Source organism: Cervus canadensis, chromosome 5 (genome assembly GCF_019320065.1).
Source record: "Cervus canadensis isolate Bull #8, Minnesota chromosome 5, ASM1932006v1, whole genome shotgun sequence".
Lineage (NCBI taxonomy): Eukaryota > Metazoa > Chordata > Mammalia > Artiodactyla > Cervidae > Cervus > Cervus canadensis.
In genome coordinates this window covers 35714773-35738566 of record NC_057390.1, presented here as the reverse complement: position 1 = coordinate 35738566, position 23794 = coordinate 35714773, and the positions used below count along the sequence as shown (strand labels likewise).

The following is a 23794-nucleotide window of genomic DNA, read 5'->3' as shown; positions in this document are numbered from 1 at the left end:
CCCCAATCTTTTATGCTTTCAGTAAACACAGAAATGTTCTTATAAATCTTTGCTGCTCCCCACCCACCCACCAACCAGGGTTATCATTTGTCACCAACTCTCTTCACTGTTACAATGAGAAGTATTTGAAGGCTACTACTTTATATCTAAGAACTTAAAAGTTTTCTTCATGACAAGCAGCTGTAAACCTAGCAATCATCTCTCTATAAGCTTTATGAAATCACACAAGACAAACAACTAGGTACCATAACAAACTAGAAAGTTCTTTTTAGAAACTTAAGAATGCGTTTGCCTCATGACCCTTGGGCATAAAGCAGCAATATTCTTTCCCTAGCAGCTTAGAAATCAACACCAAAAGACGAAGAAATTCAAGGAGGCAACCCTGAGACAGCAGGCACTAAACCTGAGAGTGGCGCGCTCCGACGGCCGCAGCTGCGCCTGCGCCCCATCATGGCACAGAGGCAGGTGCGGGATTTCTCCATTTCTCCTTCCAGAAAGTCGGAAACATTCACGAACCAAGGCCGCTAAGACAAAGTACCTTCTCCAGAAACGTCAGGCGCTGGACGTCAGGGTCAGGACGCGATGAAGAGGCAGAAAAAAGTTCATTCTGATGTTTTTCAACTAGATTCTGTCCTCGTTACAACTCCACAGCCAGAACTGATAGGATCAGAGCTCTGAGGGGGCAGGCAGGTAGGAAGAAGAGGGAAGCACTTCACAAGGTCACCTTGTCTCTTCTTTTTTTTGCAGAAATTAAGTATTAATTTATCTAAGTATCTAGAAGTCTGGGAGGAGAAAGTTTGAGAATAACAATATGCAGCCTGAGCTTACTATGGCCTGGTACCTGGAATAAGCAATTTCACTCTACCTTTAAAACCTCAGAGGGATGGGCAATATAGGGATAAGGGATGAAGGCTACAAGGATGTACTGTAACACACAGAAAACAGAACCAATATTTCATAGTAGTTATAATTGGAGAATAACCTTTAAAAACTGCAAATCACTACACCATACACACTTGTAACTTATATACGGGCCTTCCCTTGTGGCTCAGCTGGTAAAGAATCCGCCTGCAATGAGGGAGACCTGGGTTCAATCCCTGGGTTGGGAAGATGCCCTGGAGAAGGGAGAGGCTACCCACTCCAATATTCTGGCCTGAAGAATTCCATGGACTATACAGTCCATGGGGTCGCAAAGAGTCGGACACGACTCAGTGACTTATACTGTACATCAACTATACTTCAATTTAAAAAAAAACCTTACAGGTGTGCACACAAGATAAGATATAGACAAAGCTCCTACTAACGTGTCTGATGCATGGTGAGCACTCCATGAAATCTTTTTCCCACCAACTCAACAGAGGAGACAAGGAGCAGCTTTCTGGAATAATAGAATGTAAGCACAGTCTTAAAAAACATAACTGTAGGAAGGATTTCTATTGGTAAATGGAAGGGTGGGGCCTTTGAGGCAGAAAGTAGATGATGAAGGCAAAACCCAGGGCTGGGTTTCATGAAGAGTTGCAGGCCGCCCACCTGGAAGATTTATTCGGTAGGAATGTAAGAGCTGGTATAGGAATTTCGTGGTCTGGGGCCATTTGGAGAAAGGTCCTGAATGCCAGGCTAAGGAGTCTGGAATTTAATTTATGCAAGAGGCAGGCGAGACAGGTTCTGAGTAGGGGAGGAGCAGGAGTATCCAGCTGATAAGAAGGGAAGCTAGCTGATGTGAAACTGGAGAAAAGGTATCATCATGAACTTCTCTGCTACTACAAACACATTTTTGAAAAACATGTGAGGCTGAGTTTTGTTGTGTTTCAGCAGTCCTCTCTTACTTAACAAAGAAAAAGAACACAACAAATCCAACTGTATAAGCTACATGAACAAATTCTGAGAAAGGTGGTAACTAGATCTTACAGGTGAAAAATTCAAAAGAGATCTCAGTGTGCAGTGCTGTGTCTGTCAGGTGTGTGCTGGTGGTTAATGTTTGAAGCCATTACAGGTGGAAGGGCCTGCCTCTGTCAGGAGCATCAGTGTGACAGAGATCTCAGTCCCTTAAGTCAGTGAGGTTTTGTTTCTAATCGTACTTATTTACTTATGATAAATCTCTATAAACTACTTTATCTAAAAAACCCAGCTCATTTTATAACACTGTATTTCCCTATGTGAGAACATAAAAAGTCAGTCCCTCCTGAGATTTTTAGGATCCAGTGTGAAAATATTTGAAATCAACAAAAATGCAGAAATATCTCCTACAAGATCACAGTACTCTCAGGTATAGATGCTAAATGAATAAGTTAGTACAAAAGGCACTGGAAAAAAAAAATCAATATGGATTCAGAGGCACTGTTTGCTAGTATTGGGTTGGAAGTACTAGGAAAGATTAAAAAGAGGGAAACGGTTGCTTAATAGGCATGAACAAAATTAAATCAGCAGACAAAATCTATATGTTATCAAAGATGTGATGATAGGAAGAACTACAAATACTAAAAAACTAGTAATATACACCACACAGGGGATGCAGATGGGGATGGGGAAAAGTTTTATCAAAAAAATTCCTCAAGTTGCTTAAAATGCAATCAATCCCATTTGGGGAACGAAAGACGATGCCAACTGTAATTCTCCTGGGATTCACCACACTTGGGAGTTAATTCACCCTTTCTCAGTTCCTCAACACGAGTGGTTTTCTGTTATAGAAATACCAACACTAAACTTGTGCAACTTCTAAACCACGATATTTAGAAATAAGAAAGCTATCTGGAACTAAATTAGGGGACAAAGGTCATTTTTTTTTTTTTTAAAAATCACCACACAAAATGTGAAGCTCATCCCTTTTGAAGGAATTTCCTTGGCAAACACTTATGAGATAAACTATCAAAGGGACACTGATTTTTTTTTTTAACTTTAAATTTTACTTTTCTAGAGAGGACAGTTTAAGACATTTCCTGTGTGTTAGCTCCACCCTCTTCAGAGAGCAGTTTTACAACCGTCCTCAAACCTTTCAGAATAACAGCCTTTTGTTATGGGTGGCCCTGTGGGCACACTCCTCCCCACACGTCTGTATATTTTCACCTTGGTTCTGTATTTCTCCTGAGACTACAGGAGGGTGCTGACTGGACCTTAGTAACAGGTTTTCTTTTTTTTTTTTATTTTTTTTTTATTTTTTTTTTTTTAGTAACAGGTTTTCAAGTCGAGGACACCCTGTGGTGTTTTCTCCTGAGCAGTATGACACAATGAAGTGGGGAGAAAGGGTCATTTGAAGAAGAGGTGCATTCTGAATTCTCAGAACCTCAAACTTCAAACTGGGGCCTTTGATCACACACCCAGAAGATAACGGACACACCCAACCCCTCCAGTCTCCACCTGCAAGTTCCAGCTCTGCCCCGCTAAGTTTGCACCCAAAAGCAAATTCTACCTTCGAAGAGCTGGAGAGGAAGGAGGCAAAGACCCACAACTGTTCCCTAGGGGGGATGGAGCTTCCTCTTAGCTAACTGCCAGAGGAATGCAGCACAGCCTAGCTAATGTTTAAAATCACGTCCTGTTCTGCCTCTTGTTTTCCAGAAGAGTGTCATTACTGTCAACTATTTCACAAGACAAATAAACCTGTGAATGAAATATATCCTCCCCGCTCCTTCCAGTGAAAACATTGGAAGACTGGGCTGCTTCCTTCCTTCCTCCTCCTCACAGGAACCACATTTGTGGCACTGAGAGGAGTTAAAATAAGAAACACAAAGGAGGTCTGCAAAGGCTACTTTTCAGAGCACCAGAGTCATTTCCAGTCTACTGCTGATTCCGGGGGCTTCCTAATGGAAGGAGTTGTGTTTTCAGTTATGAATCCTTTTTCATGCATCAACTAGGAGACTCCACCAGCCAGGCCTGCTGGCAGGGCAGGGACCGCCAAGGGCAAGGCCCACCCCAGCCGCAGGCTGCAGGCCCATCAGCCCCACAAAGTGCTGCCCATAAAAATATGTGCAGTAAAATATTAGATTCATTCAACTGTTTGAGACTAATAAAGACTCCAAGAAACCTGCAATTGATCCAACTAATCCAACCCAATAGCGCTGGAATGACAATAACTGGTTTTCATTATAAATTACATAGCCCACTAAATTGATGGGAAGGCTCTATCCCAACACAAAACATCAAAAGAGTTAAAATTAAGCTCCGGAATCAAAACTGTAATTTACCCAAGGCTTAGGAACAAAAAGACCACTCCCTCCTCCCCTTTGCCATTGTGCTACAGGGTGTCCAGCAGTGCACTTTACACCTTTAGGTTCCCAGAGGTAAGAGGCTGGGGACTGGGAGATACAGGCGTCCTGGAATCAAATACTTGCATACTAGTAGGCCTATTAGCATTGGTCTACTGAAATGCAAGGACAGTTAAAAAGGAAGAAAATGTGTGTGCTGTGGGTAGTAGATACCTGACAACCGAGAGAGCCCAAAGGAAACTGGAGAGGTAGACTCCAAATGGTGGCTTCTCTGGAGTCGAGTGAGAAACCGTCTCCTTTAAGTAGTGCATGGGCTGCTTGCAGCCAACCAGAGGCTTTGGGGCTGGGCGTGCGGCCGCCGGGCTTCAGCAGGGTCACGTACCATATGGCACAAATAAAGCTTCAGAACCCACGGAGGCACGGCTCCAGGGCAGGCCCGGCCTTAAGAGTGCGGAGCTTACCTTGGAGCTGCTTGAATCTCCCTTCCAGCTGGTTGAAGTTGTAAGGCACCTGCCCCGTATAAGCCGGCGACAGCGGCCCGGAGATGCTAGACGTCCTCTGCAATTCCATTATGCCCAACGTAACGCCCCGGCGGGCTGAACGGTGGAAATCCCGCTCCGGCCCCCTCCTACCCCCATTCAGCACGCAGCGGCTTCCGCAACGCCTGGCTCTCGGCCCCGGCGAAAAGGGCTGGACCTTAGGCAAGCCCCATGCCGGTGTGAAAGTCCAGCAGCGTGACCTGATAGGAAGCTGGCCGCAGGAGAGTCCACCTTAGCCCGGTCACTCACGCATCCAATTCCTGTGGCTTTCCTTCCTTTTGTGGCCCTTGGCTCTAGGCTTGAAATAAATTACCGAGAAGGGGCGGGAGGGCGGAGGGAGGGAGGCCGCAAGTCCCACTTAAAATTTTTTTAAAATACGGCCAATCCTGAGCATGCCCTAGTCGCCGAGCCCGGGAGCTCGCGGGCGCAGCGCACACACCTCCTCCCCGCAGCCCGTGGCGGCCGCCGGTTTGTAATTTAATCAGGAGCCACTCGCCGTGCGCTGGGCGGTGATGTCACCTGATTAGCATAACAGCATTGTAGAGGAAACGCAGGCTGTACCACGAGGGGCGCGGGGGAGGCCGGCGGGCCGCGGCCCCCCACCCACCGGCCGCCGCGGAGCCGCCGACCCCCAGGCCGGGCCCAGGACGCGCCTGCCGCGGTGGTACCTTCCCGAACAAAGCTGCTGGAATTACAATCTTTTGTTGAGAGCCTCACGTAACGGAAAAGTCTCCGATTACTATCACAGGAAAAGAAGGCGGCCCTGGAGGGTCAGGAGCCGCGCAGGTCCCGGGCCGCGGCGGCTCATCCACTAGGCAGCGTCTGAGGAGGCCACGCGGACCGCGCACCTGGGCGCTCGGCGTCCTCAGCGCGCGGGCGCCGACCACGCGGCGGCGGGTGAAAGTAAAACAAACTCCCTCTGGGCTCCGGGTAGGGATACAGCGAGGGGGTGGGGGGAGCGCTGTAAGTTCAGTCTCACGAAAGGATCTTCTCGGCAGGCTTCTGCTGCCAGCACGCCATGTTAAGCGGAGGGTCTCTGGGTAACACCAGCCCCGTAACAGTAACTCGACGCAAGATTTCTGGGAGCACCGTGTTGCAAGGCATTGTGGGAGAAGGGTACACAGGTAAACACCTCCGGGATCACTGACCTGGATGAGCTGAGGAACCAGTGAGGAGATAAAAGAAACCCCGCTCAAATCCTATTGTGATTTTTAAAATGAAACCTTTCAATTTTTGAGTTCTTCAGGAATTTAAAACTCTCCTCCCCAGCCTCTCCCACCAATCTCAACCCAAAATAAAATCCTCTACATAGAAAATGTCTGTGTCTGTGTTAGGTGCTCAGTTGTGTCCGATTCTGCGACCCGATGGGCTGTCGCCCACCAGGCTCCTCTGTCCATGGAATTCTCCAGACAAGAAAACTTGGGTGGGTTGCCATTCCTTCCTCCAGGGGATCTTCCTGGCCCAGCGATGGAACCCGGGTCTCCCGCACTGCAGGCAGCTTCTTTACTGCCTGAGCCACCAGGGAAGCCCCCAACATAGAACAGTGATCAAAATGTGTTCTTGGAAAATAACTGACCCTAATTACCCCGCGCCCAGCCACCCCCTTTTTTAGTAACTACAGGCAGACAACAAATTACAAACTTAGGGTTTGTAAGCGTGGAGCCTTGCAGCCATACTTGCTGAAGAAGGTAATTTCATTCCTAAGTGATTCCAATCTGCACTAAAGAGGTGGACCTCCACCACAGGTTTACTTCAGTCCCAGGGCACTTGTAATTCAAGCAACTGCATCCTATTCAGGGCTAAAGTTAAAACAAACCCAGCATCCAGCTAACTGCTTAACTTGGAACAACCCCCATTCCTCCCATCCACACTGCTGGGTTTTTAATACATCCAGTGTCAACCTTTAGCGTGCTAAACCCAGGCCCAGGATTCGAAGCTATTCCTCCTCAAGAGGTAGAGCATTTTCTAAAGCCACTTTACTGTAGTTCAAAACACTGACAGCAAGGTGGCAAAATGTGGGATCCTGGAAGAAGCACTTGAGGAGGATTCCCAAGACTTGAGTTTCTAGTCCTGGCCAAGGCGCTTAATCACTTATGACCTTAAAAGAAACCCTGGATTCTTTATAAACCTCCACTGTCAGACAGGGATAATTAATGCCTACCCACAAGATTACCGAGGGAATGATGTGAAAATGCCCTAAAAGTAATCATAGTATTCACAATTAGGAGTACTTTTTGCAAACTTGATTTTGCCCCCTACATATCACATCAAAGCTACAGAGGGCAGAAGTGAAAATGTCCTCCTAACAGGCCCCTCTTCACTATTAAATATACTGGTGATGTGGTAAGTCTCTTAAGTGTCTAGCTACCGGTACAGAAAAAGACTGCAAAGTGCTTGCCAATTTACAACACATTTTAAATCTTTAAGCCACTTAGTGAATCGAGTATGAGTCACCATTCTTAGTCTCCCTTTCAGTTCCCTCTGATATAGGGAACTAGGTAAAATAAGCTTTCTAATTAGCCAGGTTACATGTGATGTGGCGGAGGGGGTGGCTGGGACTAGTGTAGCCACATTTGATCCTAAAGAGCAGACTTAGAACAAGCCAGGCAGAGTGAACATATGTATATATCAGAAAGGTTTTGAGGCTAGAAAGGGTTAAATAACCCCCCAGGGGCAAGACGTGAAACGTGAGAATGTCTGGTGTGTAGAGGCCAAGGAAGAAAGAACCCAACCCTAATGGCTCACGTGACCACCTCCACCTCAGCAGGGAAAGGCAGGCCAGAGGCGCTCAGTCTTTATTCCGTGCAGTATCTCCTAGACAGCAACTGTGTGCAGGGCATGCTGCCTGGTGTTTTTGGAGGCATCAGAGATGACTGGGAGAGCTGGTGGCCAAAGGAAATGGGACAGATACATATGCCAATAGTCTGAAACCAGAAGAACAGAAGGCAGGGGACCTTCTAGAGTTCAGAAGACAAGGGCACATCTGCCTAGGGAGGCGGGGAGGAACAACTCCAGGACAGACAGGCATCTGGCCAGACCCTGAAGCACAGGCAGACCCTCTACAGAATGAGATGAGGGGGAAGCCCCTCTCCTAGTTGTGGGGGGAAGCAGCCCAGGTAAAGTACCAGCTGCACTGTCAGAGGAACTGCACCAGCGGACGCAACCATTTAACTTAAGCATAAGGAACGAGGATAGGGCAAGAGGGAAGCCAAGAGAGTCAGGCTTGGAACCACGGAGATTTGTGAACCTGAGGTGGACAGGGTCTGGGTTGGGCTGTAGGGATGATTACTTGGCAGGGTAGGATAGGTAGAATGAATAGAAAGCAGAGACTGAAGGCAGCAAGGTCACTTACGTGATCACTGCAGTTGTCCAGGTCAAAAGGCTAGTCAGCATGTGGCAATAGGAGCAGAAAGGAATGGGCTGATGCAAGAGTTAATCCACAGGACTTTAGTAACCAACTCAAGTCCTATAGGACTTCAAAGTCTTTGGGAGGTTCAAAGGACAGGGCTGAACTTCAGACTCTGGGGATTTTAGAGATGGCCATGGTGTGCAGGGTGGGTTGAACACTTCCTTCCAGACAGGCTGCAGCTCCACAGGGTGATAAGTCCAGACGCGGTCAGGGATGTGGAAAGAGAGCTCAAGGCTGAAGATAAAGCCCATGTACAGAGTCAGAGTGGAGACTGCAGTAGCTGAAGTCTAGGAAAGGGCATAAGAGGCAAGGGGCCAAGCAGGGAGTCCTGGGGAAGGCTGGTGTCTGGGAGGAAGGAGAAACAACAGTGGAGATACCAAGGGAATCGGAGAGGGGAAGAGATACTCAAGCAGGAAAGGCGGCAGACGGACGGCAGCACGTGCTGCAGAAAGCGCAAGGAACAAAGAACAGGTGGTCCAGTGTGTGAATTAGGTCATGGGGATAATACGAGCTGAAGCAAGGCCACAGGGAGTTGGAGAACAAGAGGGAAGATGGAGGACAATAAGGTAGCTATGGTGAAATTAAGATGAGGGAAGAGAGCTTCAGGACTAGGAAAGGGTTCTAGGGCTGGTCTGGCTGGTATGTCCTTTGCTTCAACCTTGAGCTGCTGTAGGCAGGAAAAAGCTGATGGGAAACGGCTCACAGGTGTGGACAGAACAGGCTGCCTTAGCCAAGAGGAGGCCCCCTTACCTTCAGAGGCCAGAGGGCTAGAGACATTCTGAGGAGGAAAGGAGGAATTTAAACGAGCTTGCCAGGAGTCTGCCCATCTCTAAGGCTCTTTAAGGTGGCTCAGATGGTAAAGACTCTGCCTGCTACGTGGGAGACCCAGGTTTGATCCCTGGGTCAGGAAGATCCCCTGGAGAAGGGAAAGGCTACCCACTCCAGCTCCTGACTGGAAAACCCCATGCACAGAGGAGACTGGCGGGCTACAGTCGATGGTGTCGCCAAGTCGGACACGACTGAGCGACTTCACTTTCAGTTTCTCTACCCAACTCTAACTTGATAAAGCAAGAAATCAAGGGTCCAAGTCGCAGTTTTATTTATAGTGACCTAAAAAAAAGAATCCTGAGGACACACCTCTATGGCAGAACCATGCAGCATGTGAATGGGAGCATCAGATGGGGGGGTCAAAACGCTCAACAGTCAAGCTGTCCACAGAAACAGCCCCTGCCATTTTGGCCTATCCATGCCCCCGCCCAATCTTCTCCAACTTAAAAAATTACTGTCCCTCCCCCATGCCAAAGATATCAACACATGTGGCCATCCCTGAGAACTGGTTGTGCCTGCCTTCAGATTGCATCAAGATTTCAAGGTGTGAGAATTCCCTGGTGGTCCAGTGATTAGAACTCGTCGTTTTCACTACTGAGGGCACAGGTTCGATCCCTGGTCAGGGTACTAAGATCCTACAAGCCTTATGGTGCTGCCAAGAAAAAAAAAAGGCGGGGGGGGGGGTTCCAAGGTGTAATGAATGGATACAACTGGTCAAGTCAGCTATGGGACTAAAGCTACTGAAGCCCAAGTAACATGTATCTGCTATCCTTGTGATGACAGAAAGGGAAAGCCCAGTCGCTATGGATATCTGCAGACAGCACAAATCAGAAGTGCTAGGGTGTGGTGGAAAGACTCAAGTCCACAGACAGGTACTCAGGATCACCTCAACTCCTGAGGGTCCCCCAAGGAGCTAAGTAATTGCATGGGTGCCTTACCACCCTGGACCTTGCCATCCTCGCCCCCAAATCAAACAGGTTGGAATCTATAGTCATAAAAACTCCTTCTGGTTCTAAAAGTTATGAGTGACTTGGGTTCAATCTCCACATAAAATGAGTGGCCATAATAACAACAACATCACATTATTATAGCACCTTGTAGCCTTCACATGCATTTTCCCAAGTAAGGTAGGTATGGTGCCCATTTTGCAGACAAGGGAACTAAGGTTCAGAGATATAGTGGGCCCAGGGCCCACAGGTGCTGAGACAGCAGACAGCACCTGGACAGCAGACCTACTGGTCTAGCACTGCTTCTCCTAGGTATTCAGAGTGCAATATCAGCTTACTAATGGTGTCTGCACTTCTCAGAAAAACCCTGTTGTTGTTGTTTAGTTGCTAAGTCACATTCAACTCTTTGCGACCCCACAGACTATAGCCCGCTAGGCTCCTCTGTCCATGGGATTTCCCAGGCAAGAATACTGGAGTGGGTTGCATTTCCTCCTCTGGGAGATCTTCCTAACCCAGGGATTGAACCTGCATCCCCTGCATTGGCAGGTGAATCTTTACTGCTGAGCCATGGGGGAAGCCCTAAGATTCTGGAAAATGGTATTAAGGTGAACCTAAAACCCAAGACAGCCTCCACACACCTAGACAACACTCAGTTTGGGTCAAGATCAGGCACATTCTCTGCTGGTTCACACAGAAGTTGCTACTTGGAGGGTCCTCTTGTTGTGAACAGGTTTTGTTTGGTCTTGTTTTTCTTCCTTTTCTCATAATTGGTGGACCTGTAACTAACATTCTGTATGATTTAGCATGGAGCATGTGAGAACATTAGGCGGGGGAGGGGGGTGAGATTAAACCTCTGTTTGTGCCAAAAGGCTTTACGTAGTCTGGGAGGTCAAAAGGAAGAAAAAAAAAAAAAGGAATGCTTTTCCTGCATCACAGCAAGCTTGACAGGGTAAACCACGGGGTGTTCATTTCCTGAACATCAAAACATTAGCGAGATTGAAATGTCTGGGAAGGATGGCCAAAATGCTAAGCTGTGATGGGATCTGTACACATTCAAGGACTTGAAAAGCCAACCCAAAGAGCTGGGAAAGAAGTGGTAGGGACAGGGAGTGACAGAAAACAACAAGGTTTCACATACAAACTGTTTTGCCAAATTCTCTGCCACTTTCTTCTGTGGTTTCCAGATCTGTCTTTCGTGTTCATTGCTGTCAAATCTCTTGACAGTTGGACAACCACAGCCAATTTCTCCCAAGCGTTTCTTTACAGGAAACCAAAATACTACTACAAAAATAATCCTCTTCCAAGCGTATGCCCAGACAGACCAGCGAGCTCCCAATCATGCTACTGTGTTTATGCTCTGTGAGATTGAAGCTTATATTATCTTTCTGTCTCATCTGCCTGATTCTCAGTCTGTCTTACCTCTCTGGTCCAGCCACTCCCTCCTCCAGGTGCCTCCTCCCCACCTCCTCCAGTCTTCATTCTTCTTCTATTTCCATACATAATGCCTGGAGAGCCTCCCACACAATAACTACCTATTATCGCTGCCCTTACTCCCCATAGCCTGCTCAGCAAGCAGCTGCTCTCAGAAAAAAAAAACAAAAAAACCATCCCTTTTCTCAGTCAAAAGGGCCTCACTTAGAAGAAAACTCAACCAACCAACCAACCAAGCATACAACCTTAATCCAGCCAAAACCCTGAAACAAGAAATTATCTGAAACCTCCTCTTCCCACCCCAAAGAGCAATTCTCACAAAGTCCCACTGGCAGACACATCTATGACGCTGGCATTTCTGTGCCATCGCTTCCTGCCTGCCAGCCTCTCCAGAATGTCTCCATTTTCAGGGCCTGGGCAGCTGCAAGCAGTCAGCAGCACTTCCCCTTCCCTCACAACCCACAGGACTCCTGGATCAGGGCTGAGAACACCCCCACACTTCCCCCTGGAGCACAGCCCACTGAGGGTCTGGGTCAGGGCTTGGAAATGCAAAGCTAGAGGAGGGAAAAGTGGTTAAAGACAGACTTGGAATCTAGGCAGCTGGCTCTGCCACTTTCTAACTGTCGTGATTCTCAGCCTGAAAAACTGGTACAAAAATGGTACCAACCTCACTGAGCGAGTATAATTAAGTGAGTTAAATGTTTAGAGATCTTAGCACCATCATAGCAGCTATGAGTAATAGTCTTTAAACATCTCATGGAGGAAATCTCAAAACTAAATCTGCCCCACCTCTTCACCAAGGCGGCTCCCAGCTGGAGGGTGCTGCAGGCTCCCTGTGGAACCATTGTCCTCGGGCTGGGAATCCCTTTGGATGTGGGGACAAGGGCAATTTGGAAGAGCAAGACCAGTCCTCCACCTGGGAAGTACTCACAAACCCCATTCCCTTTTAACTCACCCTATTATGCACCGGGAAAGGCATATTCAAAATCATATTTTATAGTCAAAGTAATAATATCTCAGAGATAGCAAGAACACAGTACTCACTATAAAACAAGTTACAAAAGGCCTATGTTTTTAGAAAGGCCAATGTTCATTTGAGGTGGGGCTGATGCTTCCTGGGTGGTGCAGTGGTAAAGAACCCACCTGCCAATGCAGGAGTCCCAAGACACATGGGTTTGATCCCTGGGTCGGGAAGATCTCCTGGGTCGGGAAGATCTCCTGGAGAAGGAAATGGCAACCCACTCCAGTATTCTCGCCTGGAAAATTCCATGGATAGAGGAGCCTGGCAGGCTACAGTCCATGCAGTCACAAAGAGTCGGACACGAGTGAGCACACACACACATCAGATATGATACTTCAAGACTAAGAGTAACTAGAACAAAGATTAAAGGGAGGGCTAAAGGTATTCTGCATCCACAACAGTTGCTGTCTCTGTGCCTTGAAGATGATGGATGGATGGATGGATGGATGGATGGATCTCTCTCTTTACACACATCTCACTCACCCCTCCCACAAAATCATCTAGTTATATATGGCTGAAATAAGAGGGCAAACCTAATTTTTATTTATATCCTTTTCCTGTTTCTTGTTTGACTGGTCACAGCAGAACTGAATACAAAGGACCAACATCTCTGCTGAGAAGGAGAAAAAATGGCAAGTTACACTCAGTAACAAGCACCCAAGGTCCTGGAGAAGGAAGGAATGCAGTTTATTGAATCTTCTAACCCAGCCAAAGCTAATCCTGCATTCTTATCGCATCTGTTATCTGTACATGCAAAGCTTCCCCATACACGCAAAAGAATGCCCGGGTCCAGAGGCCCCACCTTTGGCAAACAGGTGTTGCTATGCCTGTGAATATACAACGCCAGGCAGAGCCAAGGCCCCTGTACACAGGCAGAGTGGTTCAAAGGAAAGAACATCTGAGGAATGCAGTTGGGGCCAGGCCTGCTCTTGCCCAGGATTTCTGGTTCTGCTCCCCACCTCCAAATTGGAGAGGAAAGGCTGACACACAGGTGTTCAGAGCCATCAGACCAGCGTTTCACAAAGGGGCAGAAGGGACAGTGACAAGACGCTGCTTCCTGGTGGCACAGCTCATGGGAAAGACCCGGGAAAAGAGGAAATATTGAAAATAGACCTTTGGACCCTGCCCACCGGTATTCACACCCAGTTTATCTTTTCCAGGAGCTTAACACAGACCAGGCTGTAATAAGATGAATACAGCAGGCTGAACAGGCACCTGGAGAGGAAAGGAGGAAAAGGGAGGGGGGGTGCAAACTGCATTTAAGACATAGGCCCTGCCCCTCCTGGTCTGGTCTGGGGAGGGCAAAAGCCATCCCCTCCAGCAAGTTCTCGGCCCCCCCATGTGCTCACCTCCGGCCATTGGAGGGACCTACAGCGTTATAAGTGATTTCTTCTCTGCAGGCACTTTCAGAACACACACATACACACACAAATGCAAAGATGTGGTAATGTATAACAGTGAGGTTAGTGACAGTCACAGTGAGGGCCACTCTGAATGGATCAACAACAGTACTTTTCTCCCTGGCTGAGAAAAGAACAGAGCAGAGCGGGGTTCCTTCCACCCAAATGCTCTCTGTTGCCACACCATCCTGTCGGCAGTTTTAATGTGGCTTCTCACCAAATCTCTGCCAACGTGTGCCATATGAACACGAGTGTAAGTGCGTTTATTAATTGCGGGGGGGAGGGGGGGTGCAGAAACGTGATTTCTTGCTGTTGGAAAAACAGGCCCCGATAACCCAGTTGCAAGGCCATGGAACAGTGCTCACAGCCCCAGCATGATGAAGCGTGAAATACTTTAAGGGAGCAGTCATTCTTCATCCTCAGCACCTGAGCCTCAGCCGATCTCTCAAGGAGATAGCACAGCCTCCTTCCCACAGGGCCTGGCCAGGCAGCCACCCGCTGGGCACAGGCCCTGAATAATTCATGGTCCGCCCAGTCACTCAGCAGTGCCAAGGCCCGCCAGCTGCCATTAACTGGGAGGCAGGCTCCAGGCCTACGGTGAAAGAATGAAACACTATCAACTACCTCGGAGACCTTCTTTACAGGAACCGACAATCCTTCCCCATGCTCTTTTTCTCCTCAAGTGAAACCATGTACTTTTCCACCAGATCAAAGCATAGCTGACTTTTACTCTAAGGAGGACGGGGTCCCAAGTATAGATGGTGTGGAGTGGCGGGGGAACAACATCCTCAAACGAGCACTTGGTCAGGGTGTCATTCCCCTGCTCGGCATGCTGAGACACACAGGTAAAGGGCCCGACCCTGTGCCTGACACCAGACAGACGCTCCATAAATGTCAGTCCTTGTCCCTCCTCCTACCTGTCTGTCTGCTCCAGCCAGACCGGTCCCTGCCCCACCACCTGTCTCAGGCTTTCCCATCTCCACGCCTCCAGTCCTGGCGCTCCCCTCTCCTCTCCCTCTGTCTGAAGTCCACCCATCCTTCAAGCCCAGCTCAAAACTTCCCTCCTCCAGGAAGGCTTCCCAGACTATCCTAGCTGGGATTCTGGCTCTTTCTCAGAAACCCTACACTGGCACTGTCAGCCCCCCTTGTCTGGCACCTTTCATGGGCTGCTGCTGCCCTAGAGGACTGCTTATCTCTTCCTAGGCACTGGTCTTATCTACCTAATTAAAATAATGGAGAATGCACCAGCTACAGAGAAATGAAAAGTGGGCTGCAGTCTCTGACGCTGACTGGCCTTGCTGACCCGACTCAAGTCCCTTGGCTGCTAACAATGTTCTCCCTAAAAACCAATGGATCTGAAGCAATAAAGCTCTAGGGTCCTATCGATACAATGCTCTTGGACATACATCATGATCTGTTTTAGGAAAGATGCACGTCTTACATAGTCTTCACTCCACACCTAGTCCAGTATCCTCTAAGAAACAACTGTTCAAAAGCGATATAGCCATGTCAGAAGCCTGAACACAGAACAGAGCCAGGGCTCTGTGAAGGGAATTGACCTTCCATGAAGGTGAACTGCAGGGCCTGTCCACCTTATGTAGCACTCCCTAGTCCGTACCTTAATCTTTCACAAGAGGATGAGAGCTAGAGCTCCAAACAGGGGTCAAAAAGGGCCTCCTCAACATGCACCCATCTGAGCCAACCATCTCATCGACAGAGAAGGAAAACGAGGCCCAGAGCAGTGTGCCCAGAGACACGGGTGGTTACTGCACACCAGCAATCAGCATGCCTTCTGAATCTTCGCTGCTCTCTCATTCCAGGGAACACCTGAAGGCATCAGGGGCTGAGGACAAAGGCAGTGGCACGCATTTCTTGTGCCTTGTAGTCAGGGAAGTGGGTCCAGGGCTTGAAATCAGAGAAGGGGCACCCTCATCCCCTCTCCTACCTCCCTTCCAGCATCCAACCTGCCTCCTCTGCAGCATCCAACCTGCCTCCCTTCTAGCATCCAACCTGCCTCCTGTCCAGCATCCAACACCAAGCCTACGGAGCCTACAGGCAGGTACTAAGTGGCAGATGGTCCATATCTTTCCGAGTATTCTCTGATATCCAACTTGTACCAGCAGAGAGACAAGGAGGCCCTGGACTATGGTACTGGCCTCTTTGATACCACCCTCCCAGCCTAGTAGAGACCCGGACGCAGTCAGCTATCAGAAACCTGAATCCCAAGGCCTGTTGTGCAAAGACCCCCCTTCTCTCAGTTTTCTTCACTGGACTTTCCTCTATTGCTCTTATGATGTTCAGGGGGAACAGTTTACTCAGGAGGCTTTTTTTTTTTTTAATCTGACCAATGGATTTCTTCACTATAGCCAGCACTTCAATGACAGGTAAAGAATGAGAGAGAGGAGAGAGACTAGGTTCTTTTCTAAAACCTGCTATGCTCACTTTGGAGAAGGCAATGGCACCCCACTCCAGTACTCTTGCCTGGAAAATCCCATGGACGGAGGAGCCTGGTAGGCTGCAGTCCATGGGGTCGCGAAGAGTCAGACATGACTGAGCGACTTCACTTTCACTTTTCACTTTTATGCATTGGAGAAGGAAATGGCAACCCACTCCAGTGTTCTTGCCTGGAGAGTCCCAGGGATGGGGTCGCACAGAGTTGGACACGACTGACGTGACTTAGCAGCAGCTATGCTCACTTATAACCACCTCTCCACTCATCTTCTGCTACCATTTCTATCACTTTTTAAAATTACCATCTACCAGGAAAACCAGGCATTGTGACCATGACGGTACCTTTTTTCCACTGCACCTTTAACTTAATAACAATAAACGCTTCAATAAAGGATGGGTAGAAACTGGAACCCTTGTGTACTGCTAGTGGGAATGTAAAATGGTGCAGCTGCTATGGAAAACAATATGATCGCTTCTCAAAGAATTAAAAATAGAATTATAGATGATCCAAAAATCTCAATTCTGGGTTTACCCTAGACAACTGAAAGCAGAATCTCAAAGTGATATCTGCACACCCATGTTCACTACAGCATTATTCACAGCAGCCAAGAGGTGGAAGTAATCCAAATGTCTATGAATGAGTGAATGGATAAAGAAAATGTGGTATATACATACAATGGGCTACTATTCAGCATTAAAAAAGAAGGAAATCCTGTCACATGTTTCTACATGGATGAACCCTGAGGACAGTATGCTGTCATTACAAGGACATTATGCAATAAGCCAGTCATAAAAAAGATGGGTACTTACAGTTCATGGAACTCTGCTCAATGTTATGTGGCAGGCTGGATGGGAGGGGAGTTTGGAGGTGAACGGATACATGTATACATGTGGCTAAGTCCCTTCACTATTCACCTGAAACTATCATGACATTGTCAATCACCTATACCCCAATACAAAATAAAAAAGTTAAAAATAAAAGATGGGTATTGTATGATTCCACTTACATGAGGTAACTAGAGCAGTCAAACTCAAGGAAACAGAAAGTAGAATGGAGGTTGCCAGGAGTTGGGAGAGGGGGAACCTGGGAGCTGTTGTTTAACGGGAATAGAGTTTCAGTTTTGCAAGATAAAAATGTTCTAGAGATTTACTGCAAGACAATGTCAATATAGTTAACACTATTGAACTGTCCACTTAAAAATGGTTAACATGGTAAACTCTATGTAATGAGTTTTTTTAACCACAATTAAAATTAAAAAGGTCTGGTACAGTCTCAGGGGGAATCCACTCCTGGGCATGGCTATAAGAGCAGATCTAAGGCCAAGTTTCGTGCTTAGACTCTCAACTTGAACAAAACATTCTCAAACGCTATCAACCAACACACTGATTCCTTCAAGTCCTCTCTTTAACCCTTAAGAAGGAAAAAAAGAAAAAACTGGATGAGAATTCTGCCAACTCCCATTTTTACAACAAAAGTCCCAATAAATTACTTATTGACTCCAAATTGCTTCCAAGTCTGTCTCTGTACATAGTGCTCCAGAGTCACTTCCATTCACCCCAGTTACCCCTAATGTCAGGCCTTCTGATCTCTACACGCCCAACTTTCATGAAATTGTTCAAAAATTATTTTTTCAGTCAGCCTCTTTGAGGTCGAATCCCCACATCACAAATTTGTAATAGCAGTTTTTGGTATGTTAGGAAGAATCAGTGGCAACACATCATAGTTAGGCAGGCACGCACACACCCACACAATCTGGGTGTGGGTACAGATGTGGGTGAGAGTCTCCATCCCACAGGTGCACAGGATCACATTGGTAGATAATGAACAGAAAGGCTTTCCATACTCCTAAGGTTTTGTGATACTCCATCATCAACTCTCCTGAAATATTCAGACTCACTGATACCCTCTTAAGTGTGGGTATATCCATAGTTTTCTGTCAAGAATAATTTCCGTGTAAAAAGGGCCCATGAAGCAATGGATCACAGCTCTGACTGATTAAAGTGTCCTCCATCCTGCCTATGTAAGATTATGGAAGGGCAAATGGCAAAAATCATTACATAGAAGAAGGGCCTGTAATTTGAAGTGATTATACTCAAAGTCTTGTTAACACTCTATAAGAGCCTGCATTTCTGACTCATCAAACATAAAAAGTTTACAAAAAATTAACAAGAGTCTAGGACTTGAGTCAGAGTCACATGGCATTTAGTATTTCCTGGAGAAGGACAAAGGTTGCTATCATCACCATACACAGTCTACATCTCACCGTGTACACAGAAACCACTGGGAAAAGAGGCCCTAACTCACCCTGGCAACCGCAGGAAGGCAGTCTGCTAACTCCTCAGGGGCCCACACACACTCTTGGAGGCCTATTATTGTTGTTCAGTCACTAAATTGTGTCCGACTCTTTGTGACCCCATGGACTGCAGCATGCCAGGCTTCCCTGTCTCTCACTATCTCCTAGAGTTTGCTCCAACTCATGTCCATTGAGTCGGTGATGCCATCCAACTATCTCATCCTCTGTCGCCCCCTTCTCCTCCTGCCCTCAGTCTTTCCCAGCACCAGGGTCTTTTCCAATGAGTTGGCTCTTCACATTTTGGCTCTTTGGCTACATTAGATGGCCAAAGTATTGGACCTTCAGCTTCAGCATCAGTCCTTCCAATGAATATTCAGGGTTGATTTCCTTTAGGATTGACTGGTTTGATCTCCAAGGGACTCTCAAGAGTCTTCTCCAGCACCACAAGCCTATGGAGGTCTATGGACCTTAGTATATCTAACCAGTCCACCTCCTTATTTTTCAAATGAGGACAGTGAAGCTGAGAGAGGCTAGATGATTTCTCTAAAGTCTCAATTAGCCAAGCCCAGCAGCATCCCAATCTCCGGACTGCAGTAACAGTATTGACAGCAGCACTTTCGTCAATGCCATAAACAGCTTTGGGACCTAAAAAAATTTTCCCTAGACTTTAATGCCCATCTTTAATGTCTGGCTTTTCTATAACAGTAGAACAGGAGTGGGACAGTAGGTATTTAAATAAAGTGCCCACTTAGTATTTGTCACTTTGCAGAATCCTAGGATACCTTTACTAATTTAATTTCATCCTTCCTTAAATAAAACTTACCGCTTTTCAAAAGATGTTTTCCAAGTTGTTTCTACAACCTACCAACAGTCATATCTAGGATATATTTTACACCTCCATACCTTATAAGGTAATTCATACCATCATACCTTTTTAGTATACTACTTAACACAAATGTTTGACCTTTTTTTAAAAAAAATAGGTCACTTAGGTCTCCCTTTTAAAACTGGTCACACTTCTCTTGTGCTTGACAACCAGAAGAAAGAATGCTTATAATATCTGATTCTTTATTCAGCTTTCCTATTAAACACAGGTGATGTTTGGCTGTATCAGGAAAGGTTTTAAAGTCAGCTTAATTTAAAATAAATAAAGTCAGCTTAATCACCACTGATGTCACAAATGAGTATTCATTACTTTCAAAAAAAAAAATCAAAAAGCTTTGTTCTAATATCTGTTCCTCCAGCAGTTCTAATCTTCTAAGTTTACTGAAGGTATCTCAAAGTCTTACTCATAATTCTCTAACATGGGGTAATCACGGGGAGAGGTACAATATTCTTTTTCCATGAATTAAAGGGTGTTCAGAGGCCAACGAATACTTATGGGAAGGAGGACAATTTCCAAGGGAGTTAGAGAAGCTGGGTTACAGATAGACATCAGAGGCTTTCAATTACTGCCTTGGAATGCAGTATTTATACCACCACTAAAGCAGGCAGGCTGGGCAAATAACAACCTAATTTAGAAAATCTCAGACTGAAATCTGTGAAACAGGGGCTAATGCCCCCTACTGAAGACTGCTCTTAATATTATAGTAATATTTTTATAATCTTGCCCAAGATGAAAGTGATACACAAATTTTAAATATTACAAACAATCCCCCTGAAAATCTAGCAATATTTCTTCTTTACTATCCCCTGATACCAAACTACAGCTGTCTCAACAAGAGGGAACAGGGCCCTAAAGCTAATAACCCCCACAGAGGACCAACCCTCTCCCAGCAAGTGCAGGCAACTTGACTTGGATGTTCTTTTTTGTTTTTTTGGCTGTGCCCCACAGCATGTGGGACCTTAGTTCCCTAACCAGGGATTGAACCCATGCCCCCTGCATTGGACGGCAGAGTCTTAATCCCTGGATGGCCAGGAAGTCCCTTGACTTGCATGTTCTATGCTAAGCTCATCTGTCTCCCTCCGAGGAACACGAGTCTCCCACTTACATCTCCATCCCTCCTGCTCCCTCCAATCTTGGCTATTTGCAGAGGAAAAAAAAAATTTCTTTCTCAACCTCCACTCCAAGAAAAGCTTTAAAATATTTTTTATGACACGCTTTCCTTAAATCATTGTCCCAATAAATGTTCAGGGTTCTGATCATCGTAATGTGCACTGAGTGCAAAAACCCCAAAATAGGAAAACGCAGCAAGAGAAGACACAAATGTGAAGAATGTCTTAAGAGTTTTTTTTAATTAAAAAAATGAGGTTTTTCCAATGCCCTCCCCCCACCCTCACCCCCACTCCCAGGAGAAGACCTGGAGTCACAAAAGCCCTGTGAACACCACAGCACAAAAGGCCACAGGTCAGCCCCATCTTTAGGCCATCAGACATATGCCCATGTTCCTGCTTTTCCACCTGACTTCTGATCCACCCACCGTGCACTCATGTATCATTTCTCAATATGGAAGCCCTCCTTGCAGGAGGAGAGAGGAGCCCTCTCTTCACAAGATTGATCTCCCAAATGTGTGTGTGTTCTTAGTTGCTCAGTTGTGTCCGACTCTTTGCAACCCCATGGACTGTAGCCCCCAGACTCCTCTGTCCATGGAATTTTCCAGGCAAGAATACTGAAGTGGGTTGCCATGCCCTTCCTCCTACTGCATTGTTATAATTAGCAGCCCCTACTGTATGCCTACCGTGTACAAATGCTGAGCTTGGCACCTTCCATGTTAAAGTTCTGTCAACACTCCCATAGGGAGGATATTATGGTTCTCATCCTATAGAAGTAACTTTGTCCACTACCTTATAGCTGGTAAGGGACAGAATAGACATTTAGTCCCAGACTCCAGGCCTCGAAAGCCACTCTCCTTTCTCAGCATCAGAACTGAGATGGACAGTCCTGGATGCCTGAATTCAAATCTAGGAATAGCCAGGTGCTCAGGCCCTAGAAGGACCTGTGCATGGGTGTGTGGGGAAGCAGATGAGAAAGCCCCCCATATGGTTCCCAAAAGCCAGGGAGAATGTAGGCAAATGCAAACTAAGGAAAACATAATACAGTCCTGAAAACTGGAGGCCACAGGATAGAGCAAAAACAAATAAAAATTAACAGTGACCAGCCTTGCATATTCGTGACCAAAATACCCCACACAACTCTGAAGATACCCCAGCTTCTAGCACCCAGAGCAAACAACTTAGCATGAGGCTTCATATAACCAGAACCAAGCTCCCACTCCTCCAGCTGCCCTTTCCCACCCCCGCCCCCAACAGTCCACTGGAGAGCAAGGCCTAGAGATTCAGTTTAAATCCTTGCTTTCTCAAACCCTTGGCCATCGCCCCAGTTTCAGGGCCTCCTCCTCGTCTCCAGACAAACAGGACAGTCTCCTTAAATGGCTTCCCTCCATCTAGCTGTTCTCCTTGGCCTTCCTCCATGGTGTCCCCAGGAAGGCTCAAGTCCCACCTACCAGTGTCCTCAGGTTAAGTCACTAGAAGGTTCAGGATCCCTGGGGCTAAAAAAACCAGGTGAGGCATTCTGTTTCATGCAGAGTGGCTCCAGGCTTGCCATTATACATACTGAAATAACAAATGTGATTCTACTTAAAAATAAAAACTCTCCCGAATTCAAGTGTAGAAAACCACTAGCCCAAAGGACGAAGGACTGAACTCCTTGGCATGACATTCGAGGCCCTCCTCGTTTACTCTTACGGCTCTCACTTGAGCTCCTTCTCACTTCTGGTGTCTCCCCGAGGGAGCTGGGCACCATCATGCCATTCAGGGCGCCACCTGCTCACCCTGAAACTCTGCTGCATCTACTGACACTGCCTCTCCTCTGCGAGAACTACAGAAAATCTTTTCTGCTGACCACAGGCTTCTTTCCACTTCATCATCTATCTCTATACAGTTGACCCTTGAACAACATGGGTCTGAATTGTGCAGGCCCAATTATACGTGGATTTCTTTCAACAGTAGATGCTACAGTGCTACATGATTCATGGTTGGCTGAATCCAGCAGATGCAAAAACCACACATACAGAGGAACCACGATACAGAAGGCTGACTATACAGTTACACCCGGATTTTCTACTGCATGGAGGGTCAGCATCACTACCCCCCATATTGTTGGAAGGATCAATTGTATTTCTAACGCTATTCTCAGTGCCTGACACATAATGGATGCTCAATAACTATTTCATTCATTCATTCACTAATGAGTGAATGAAACAAAACATGAAATAATCACTCTAATCATCGTGATTCATAAAGCTTCAAAACAGAGACCACGCAGATGTACTTTCAAATGAACCTGTCACCACAGGATCTTCCAACACTTGTTTGTTATAAACTCTAACTAGGAAATCAATACTAGCATTAAAAAAGAGGAACTGAAAATATCAGAGCAACGCATGAAATACATGTAAACACTACTTCGCAAAATTCAAATGTGGGTGGACACACACACACATATACCCATATATAGTCCCTCAGGACGGTTCAACTCGATTTTGCAAAAGCAATATGCATGAGGTAGAAACCATACTTCAGTCTGTGAATTTTGATCATTTGATGATATTGTCTCGTGATGCTGAGCAGCAGCTCCAGTCAGCCAGGTGATCAAGAGGGTAAATATACTTACAGCCCTTCTGGTTTTCACTTTCAGTATAGCATACACCCATACATTACATGAAACAGACAACACTTTATTATAAAATGGGCTTTATTAGATTCAGACTAATATTAAGTGGTTCTGAGCACATTTAAGATAGGCTAGGCTAAGCTATGGTGCTCGGTAGGTTAGGTGTATTAAATGCATTTTTGACTTGTGACATATTCAACTTGCTGATGGGTTTATCAGGACAAAACTTCGTTGAAGATCTGGACATAAATTTATGTGCATACTGGGCTGCTACAAAAATTCAGTTCTTACTGATTATTTCCCTCAAATTTTTTGTTTCAAAATATTAAGTCAGTTATAGGTTAGATCAACGTGATTACTCTAAGGTCCTCCATTCAGTTTTTAAAACATAGAAACTACATGCTTCATGATAAAATTGAGTTCAGATAATAATGGTGTTAAGGGTGCCAATTAAAATGGCTCCCTGAATGTGAAAGAGTTAAAAAGAAAAAAAAAAAAAACCTACATGTGGGTGCACCTGAAGATTATGGCTAATTAAATGCACAAAGAAGGCACAAGCAAGCACACCTGTTAATTCAGTGCCAGGGGTTTGGGGTTTCAAATTAGTATCAAGTGCCTCCTGCAGCGTGGCCTCCTCGCCATCCTGTATTTCTCAAGGCAGTC

The 23794-nt window shown here is 46.3% G+C and overlaps 1 protein-coding gene across 3 annotated transcripts in view; it reads right to left on the bottom strand.

Moving 5' to 3' along the window:
* SPTBN1 (spectrin beta, non-erythrocytic 1) overlaps window positions 1–23794 on the bottom strand; it is a 201085-nt gene that overhangs the window by 105335 nt on the left and 71956 nt on the right. Inside the window, exon 1 of one of the 3 annotated variants that reach the window (XM_043468566.1) lies at window positions 4661–5231. The exons of 1 other annotated variant lie outside the window; for it this stretch is intronic. In XM_043468566.1, coding sequence (XP_043324501.1) covers window positions 4661–4769 — 109 coding nt within the window. In that variant the 5' untranslated portion in view covers window positions 4770–5231. Of the gene's footprint in view, window positions 1–4660; window positions 5232–23794 lie in introns of those variants that run through there. One more of the 3 variants, XM_043468565.1, reaches the window with a different exon arrangement.